We start from the raw sequence: 8182 nt of genomic DNA, 5'->3' as shown, positions 1-8182 counted from the left end.
AGTCACTGAAATACTATTACTATTCCAAGTCCCTACACTAGAGGCCACCTACTGTTACCTATAAAGAACAGCAGAAAATAAAGAACTGTTACAGAAAATAGCAGTCTTTCTTTAACTGCATGTGGGATTTCTATAATGCACAGAAATAGCTCTTCTTTGTAGATTATTTGACAGTGCCCAGTAGAAATTTTTACTTGGGAGACTGAGAAGCCTCCAATCCACACCCAAAATGAAACCCATCTCCAGTTATGGACTCTGCAATCTTCCTACCTGGCATATGTCTCGTTTCTGGGTGGTCTGTCTTCTGCTCTGCATTTGTTTTTCTGGTTCTCTCCGTGCCTCATACTTCAGCAGACGATCATACCAGACTTAGTTTGTAGCTGTGACTAAAGAACTGTAAGTGATGTTCATTCAGCCTTGTTTGTTGCAGACAGTCACTGTCTTAGTTTTGGGAGAGTAAAACTATCTTCTACCTTGCAATTATGTCTGCTTTATCTGTTGTTTCAAGTTACATCACCTGGCATGCAATTATAATGAAATGCACTTCACAGACCATAGGCACTGAACCATGCCTTTAAAACCACTGTTTAAGAGCATGCTCAATTTAGAACCAGCTGCAAACTTGGGAGGCTGAAGCTGAACTGCAGTGGAACAAGTACTGAACCAAAGGAATCTTGATTATACTCAGATGCATCAAAAAGTTGACTTATGTACCCAGTTATTTACTTACATAATCTCAATACTCCCCCTTGAAGGTAAGCATGTGTCTGGCCCAAACCAGAGTAACTAAAAAAGAACTGCTTCTAAAAGATTGGAAGCTTTGCAGTTATGAGCCTCATAAAAGAGCTTAAACTACCTTAAATGTTAATGACAAACACCTAAGATGAACAAATGCAAAACTGTCACATTGTGCATGAGAATGAGAGAGCGGAAGTGACATTCCAAGGGCAGATGACTAAAAACTAGTTTGGAAATTTGATAAAGTATGTGACCAGTAATGCTTACTTCACAATTACAGGAATAACCACCTTTTCTCACTGAAAATTCTTATACTGATTAAAATAGTGCATCAAACACATAGGGCTTGCAAAAAAAGACATTTATGGAGATTCTGAAGGATTTTTCCTCCCCCCAAAATGCAATACATTACTTGAAACATATCAGTAATGTCCAATCTTTTAAAAGCAAGACAAATTAGTTAGAACCTTGCCTCACACCAAAAAGCAGCATCTTCAGAACTACGTTTTCTTGGCTACTGATAAAAGTATGTTGTTTGCATACAGTACAAGTTCTTCTCCCCAGTTCTTGTCATGAAGTTTCTTGTCCCCAGTATAAAAGAGAAAATAAAAAATCATTATCCAACAGTGAAAAGTAGAGCTGAAATTATGTGGTCATGGTATGGCACCTCCAGTCTGGATGTAGAACAGTCCATGCACACAAGAAAAAGCTTCACAAATGGCATAGAATTAAAATAATTTTTTAGAAAATAAGGTTTATTTGGCTCCTTTTGTACACTTTTTCTTAAAAAAAATGCACATTCATACAGTTTGCCTTTTCCAGTGCATGTCTGGATTTGCTCACACAGAGCCATTAATATCAAGGCAAAAGGTGCCTTTGAAATAATTTCAGACACATGATATTTTGGCCGCAAAGCATCCAAAGTTACTAATTTTCTGATTATAACTTGGAAATAAATGTTTCAGGTGTTTCTTCTCTGATTCACACATATAATTGTCCCACAGAGGGAAGAGGAGACAAAGAACTCTCAAGTCAACAGCTAATACTTGTTTTAGGTAGAGCTAAAGGGAGGTTCTCTACTTCATGTTGGGATATGAAAGAAATACTCAGCTAAGTAACTTTCCCTTTTTCGAAAGCTCTACATTAGAAATGACAAAACATTGCTGGAAAACTGCAAATCAGCCACTGGTAGTGTTAGACTTTGTTTGCAGAGGAAGCACGCTCTCCCCAGTTGTTTCGTGGGCAGGTCTCTTTGCTGTTGTTGATGGTGACTGTGGAACTTGTTTCTTACTGTTTCTTCTTAAACACTTCAGGAGGAAATTCAGCTTGAGCTTTCATACACCACATGAGGTACTAACCCATCAAGTAGCCCCTACAGAAAAAAATTTAAGTCAGAAGTCAGCAAATGCAGTCAGCACTCCTCAAAAATCAAGAGATGCACAATCTCAAAACAGAACTTTAGACTGCAAAAAATGCTGCTGATCAAAAGGCTATTTGGCCATATACACTATACACTCCTTCCTCAGCTGATTTTCTTCAATGAACACTGAAAATGGATTAGGCTATTTTCAATCCAACATTGGTAATTGTATGGAATTTCTGAAGCCCACACTGCACTCCATGAAAGGTTCTTTGTTTGTACCCTTTACACAAACTACCAGTGTAAAGACATTCTGTAAAACCTGACCTTTTCTGGCATTCAACACAAATCTGTTCTCTTTTTCTCTTCCATTTCTCTGAAGTTCCATTTCTTCAATGAATTTCAGAAAGGAAACTGTTAAGACACGTGTACTCAATACAACAAACCAGTATGTAGCATCAATGAAGTAAGAGAATACAGAGCAGGTCCCCATGCAGCAATCTTCTGCCAGGGAACCTGTCAGTTCTGTGTTATGAAAGAATATTTTTAACTATGCTGCAGAGGGAAAAAAAATATGAGAAAGGAAGAATGCCTGTCACTATTCAGTCAACAATTCATGCAGCTACTCCAAAAATGAGCTACCAGTACCTCCAAACATCAGGTTTCAGCTATTCTTAACTCAGTAGATGGACTGAAAAATAAAGTCGGGGGGGAATTGGTAAAAACCTGCATTTGGTTATTTGGATTTTGCATAGCCTGAAAGCTCCAGATCTTTCCAACTTTTTGATGTGTGAATATAGATGCAACATACATTGCATTCTTCAATGTTATATTAAGTTTTCCAACAACAATAAAACCCCAGAGATTATCATCTTTATTTTAGGACTGCTTTGGATGTTTCTGAGTGCTCATTACTGCTGCCACCAGTTATTCTAGTTATGATCTCTCATGTACACTTTCCCTATAAGGAACTCAATTGCCTTTCTTTGACATCTTCTTCATCACAGCTCTACTTTGTAACTACTTTTACTTGACCAGTACATACAATGAGTTTTAATGTACAGTGAGCAAGTTGGATTCACAAATCATATTTTTTGACCCACTAGGAACTGTCACCCTTTTTCAACCACAGCACAGTCTTACAGTAGCTGGGTCCCAAAACATCCCACCTCATTCAAGGTAGATTGTTCCAAAAAAAGTGCTGAAAAAAGCAACTTACAGTCAAGCCACAGATCACGGTATTTTCTGTTACTCTTAAAATTAACATGGCCCACATGAGTCACAAAGAGAAGAGCTGAAAGATTATTAGGCCACTTACGGTAATTTCATCCTCATGAAAACTCTGGCCATGAAGAAGCTCAAAAGCACGCTGACAAATCCAATAAAGAGCAGAAGAAACCTATTCAACTTGGGGATATTTGGTGCATTTGATCGGTCCAGAATTATGAATCCCAGGCCACCCATTGTGAAGAGGAAGCTGGATGCAAGGCCTTCCATAATATACTGTCCATTTACTCTAAAGGATAAAAAAATAAAGGGTGAAGGGATGAAGAGAAGTTAGAAAAAGATTAAAGAAATTATTTACATTTCAAACCCCATCTACTCAACCTGCTTTTGCTGCACAAACACACAGGTTAATTAATTTTGATGGCTGACTTTCTAACTAAAAGTAAGTAGGAAACTGACGTAATGCAATTACATCAGAAGTTTAATATGCAATTTATCTTCAGGACTGACGGTCTACAAAGTGACCAGTCAAGCACACGAATGGATTTACATACATCAGTGTAGACTAATGACTACCACATAGACTCATTTCAGAAATATCTAGTCCAAGGACGTCCCTGGTTACACAGATGGCTCAAGGCAGGGAACCACAACCTTCCTATTTCCAACCCGATGCTTAGGCAGCAGTGTCTGAATCCTTATCTCAGGACAAATCCCACTCAAAGCATAATGTCAGCTGGCTCCAGCACACAGCGATTCCTGCCTGCAGGAAGTTTTGCTCCCTGCTCGCTGAGTCTGCACTTATCAGTTGAGGGGACCCAGCCTGAGGGTGCCCCAGCTCTCTGCCAGTCCAGACAGCCAGAACTCCTTCTTACAAAGCTCAGATGGAGAGAGGGGATGACAAGGTGCAGAAAGAACACTGCACCTGGAGCACAAATTTCCTGCTTCCCACAGTCACTGAACCATTTTCCTATCCTCATAATTAGCAATACTGGTAACCTCATAGAACTGGCATCGATGAAACTCCTGTGCATGCTAATACAGAAATAAAGATTATCATTAACATCTCAAATCCTGAAAACAAACAAGTTGATCTTTTGTCATGTCATTTACACTGCCTCGTGCTACACTGCAAGCATCTCCCTGCAGTATCTGGATTCATCTGTCAAACTCAACTCCAACAGCAAGACGAGAAGTGTTGCCAGCTCAAAATATTATTTTTACCAGAATTTTCAATTTTAACAGTTTTAGGAGTAAGCTTTTCAATTGCAATTGTTTTCTGGTGCGCTTTGGGTTTTTTTTAAGTATTTGCAAACCAAGAACTGGTGTAGAACAGTTCGCGCCTTCCGCAGAGCCAAAAAAAAAAAAAAAGAAAAAGTAGAAGCACAGCTCTGTAAGCCGGGCTTTATTTCCCTGTGCTCAGGCATCTGCGGCTCGCCGCCTGCAGGACAGGGCGCTGCTCCCACCTGTACGCCAGGAAGGCCACCGGCCTCTGATGTCCGTGTTCGTCTGTCATCGACCCCACGCTGGGAGGCTCCACAATCACGTCATAAATAATTCCTGCGGGGAGAAAAGCAAGCACCATCTTTGCCTCGCAGCGGCGAGAATGCCCTGACCCCGCAGGGTCCCCGGGGTCAGCCGCGGGTCGCCCTGCCCGAGCGGTCCGGGCCCAGACAAGGGGCAGCGGCGGCTCCGCCACGCGGGGCAAGGGCCGAGGAGCAGCTGCTCCGTGAGCGAGGCCTCCCGCCCGGCCCGCCGGCCCCGGCCTCACCTCCGGTGATGAGGAAGTAGGACACGACCACCAGCGCGTACACAGTCATGGCCGAGGGCATGTGCACCCAGCTCGGCCGCTTCAGCTTGATGTTGGGGCACTCGAGCACGGCAAAGGGCAGGCGGTACAGCGTCTCCATGACGGCGCTGCGCTCCCCGGGGCAGCCGCGGCACCGCTGCTCCCTCGTTCCTTCCTCCCCTCCCTGCCTGTACCGCCGCTGCCTCCGCCGGACCCTCCGCGGCCGGACACGAAGGCGGAAACGGAAGTGGGCTGCCGCGTCCTGACAGGGGAAAATTTCCGAATTTTAAAAAAGACAAACTAAGCTAAGAACTCGAAATTTATGCCCTGGTGGAAATGACAAGCATAAAAAAAACCTAAAATTTTTTGCTGCGTAAAAATATCGAAAACGCCGCCCGTCCGCCGCCGGAGGATCCGTGTTTCTTGCTCACCTGCCAGAACCCAACCGACCTGACGTGTCGGCACTGAGTACCAGCGGGGGCCGGGCGCGTGGGCGGGGGCGTGGCTGGGGGCGTGACCGGGCGCGCGGGCACACGCGGGAGCGCTCGGGCCCGGGGGCGCGCACGGAGCGCGGGGCCGGCGCTGCCGCAGGGTTGGCAGCGGGAAGGAAGGAAGGAAAGCCACGGACGGGTGCGAGTGCACAGCCAGGCTGGTGAGATACAGGCCCGGGAAAAGAATAAAGATCTATAGGGCTAACCCCAGTCGCTGTTTGCAAGCGAGCTGGGCTGGGACGCCCCCGGCCCGCACCGTGGGATGCGGTGTCCATCGTGACCCGCAGCCAGAGGCGACCCACAACGGTGCACAGCGAGGCCAGGGGGAAAAGGAACATTCCAGCAGTGGGTGCTGGAGCACGCAGGTCACCCGTGTGTTACAGACCACCTCACACGATGCAAACACCTCACCAGCCCAGGCCAGCCACACCAGGCAGCACATACGGAAAAGAAACTCCCAATCTTGAGTAGAAACTTGTCCAGTTTCTCTTGCTTCACGAAATGGGCAGGGGAGAGCCCTTCACTCCAAGTTACATGAGCACATTTTCAAGACCACAAGCTCCAGCTGAACTCACCTCACCAAGCATCCAGCCTTCCACTGCACAGCTGTGCCCCAGAGGACTGCTCCTATACCCACACTGCAGATCTGCTCAAACTGCTTTAAAAAAATTCAGAGCCTTCTTACCACTTCAGTGACATTTTGCCTAATGACTGCTATTATTTCTGCCTACAGTGGCAATACCACTTCTAATTCAGAACTGTTGCTTTTCATGCAATCACATAATTAGCTATTTTCAGTGTTGGCCTTCCTGTTCGGAAAAATCTCCCTCTCTCTATCTGTTTACAGGTATTTATGACATTTATGCTCATTATTCCAAAAGTATTCTCCCTCCCTCTTGCCTCCTTTCCAAAAGTCTGAAGGAAAACTCTAATCCCACAAGGTTTTAGAGAACAAGGGCATTTTGGGGGCAGATTAGACATGCCTGCCCTACTTGCTGCTTCTGCTTTAAAACCATTTTTCCAGCATGCCAAAGTAGTAGAGTTTGTATTAGCACAGGAAGACAACTAATAAAATTTTAACCTTATAAACTGACTATAGTAACAGTACCCAAAAATGTCACGGTACTGTCAGTCTGAAAAACTCCTTTAATTAGCTACAGCCTTTGCAACAAGTTTTAGCGTAACAAGAGCTGAGGAAAAATGCATCATACTTCAAGCTACATCTGTTTTGAGAACACTGGTAATTTTAACAACTTGGGACGCTGTAAAGATATTTTTGGGGAGGTACGGCTCCTTCCACCATGCATAGTGTTAGGTCAGATTCCCTGGATCACAGCCACGTCCTGTTGTCACACCCAGGAGGCGGCTGTGAGTTGGCAGGCACCTCACCCAAAGCACCAGCTCACTGACACCCAAAGGGCAGGGCTTCTCACCAACTCAGTCTTGTCCTGTTTCTTGGCTGACCGTACAGCCTGGACAGATGCAGAGCTAGGCACAGTGTGATACCATGCTTCAGGAGGACCCCACACACATCTCGTGGAGCACCAGTCTTGAGCACTCCACAAGTGATCTTAGAAACCTCTCTGAATGGCATGTTCACTCTCCCAGTAAGTCTGTGCCTTCAGTAACTTTTGCTTCTCCTTTCCTATTTCTCATCATGGAGCTCACTATTTTTTTAAGTTATTGTTAAAAATAAGATGAAAATAGATTCTTGTCAGATACTAAAAGCAGTTCAAAATTTGGAGCTGGGGGTGAAGAATACTACTGTGCCCACAGGTAACACAAGAATTATCCTGAGGGAGTTAAAGCACTCCTGGATAGCATTAGAGGCACATTTAGACTTGCCTACAAACCAGTAAAGCAGTTTTCACTTTTTACATTACCATTACATCCTTAGTGATGAACCAAAGAAGTTTCAATACCAGAGACCTGCATTGCTCCTATGAAACATAATCTGGAAGCCAGTTAAGTCTGCCTTACCTGTGCTCTGAAGCTCTGCTATCAAAACCTCTGCTAGCCCAGGAAGCACCTAAAGAACAGGATAAGCAGCTGCAGTTTTTGTCCAGGATATCCAGATGTAGCAGCATGCAACTGGCGGATACACCAATGGCTTTCAGAAGTCACACTATTCCCCCCACCCTCAGACTTGAGTAACCATAAATATACCACACAGAATTGAAAAAAAATCCACCTTGACTATACTAGCTCTCCTCTTCTTCTGACAATATTTCTTCCAGTGTTTAGATGATTTTGTTTGCTTTTCTTTTTCAGAGTCCTGACTTTCTTCTGAGCCAAGTTCTCTGATGACTTCATATACAGCTGTTGCCATAAAGAAAGAAAACTTGCAGTGCCTAAAGTTACTTCAATACCTCCCCAGGACCGTGGGGCTGAGCTGAGTCCTGTTTAACTAGACCTCCTCTCACCTGCTTGATCTTTCTATCAGCAGGCAGCACTGGAAAGAGCATCCTGACTTACAGGTTTTGCTGCACAAAAACCCAGTTCTGCATTCTACAAGACATGAGAAACAGCTCCTACCAGCTTCAATTCAAACAGCACACAGAATGACAGGACACAAGA

The 8182-nt window shown here is 44.3% G+C and overlaps 1 protein-coding gene across 1 annotated transcript; it reads right to left on the bottom strand.

Annotated features, from left to right (window-relative positions):
• Positions 1 to 1472: 1472 nt before the first annotated feature.
• On the bottom strand, positions 1473 to 5372 carry OSTC (oligosaccharyltransferase complex non-catalytic subunit). The gene is made up of 4 exons (XM_071555980.1): positions 5097 to 5372; positions 4792 to 4885; positions 3417 to 3614; positions 1473 to 2110 (listed from the first exon to the last, which is right to left on the bottom strand). Exons 1-4 carry the CDS (start codon positions 5233 to 5235, stop codon positions 2092 to 2094), a joined length of 450 nt encoding a protein of 149 aa, XP_071412081.1. The 5' UTR covers positions 5236 to 5372; the 3' UTR covers positions 1473 to 2091.
• Positions 5373 to 8182: the final 2810 nt, after the last annotated feature.

Source organism: Pithys albifrons, chromosome 5 (genome assembly GCF_047495875.1).
Source record: "Pithys albifrons albifrons isolate INPA30051 chromosome 5, PitAlb_v1, whole genome shotgun sequence".
Lineage (NCBI taxonomy): Eukaryota > Metazoa > Chordata > Aves > Passeriformes > Thamnophilidae > Pithys > Pithys albifrons.
The sequence above is the reverse complement of the archived record's forward strand: the minus strand, read 5'-3'. Positions and strand labels throughout refer to the sequence as shown.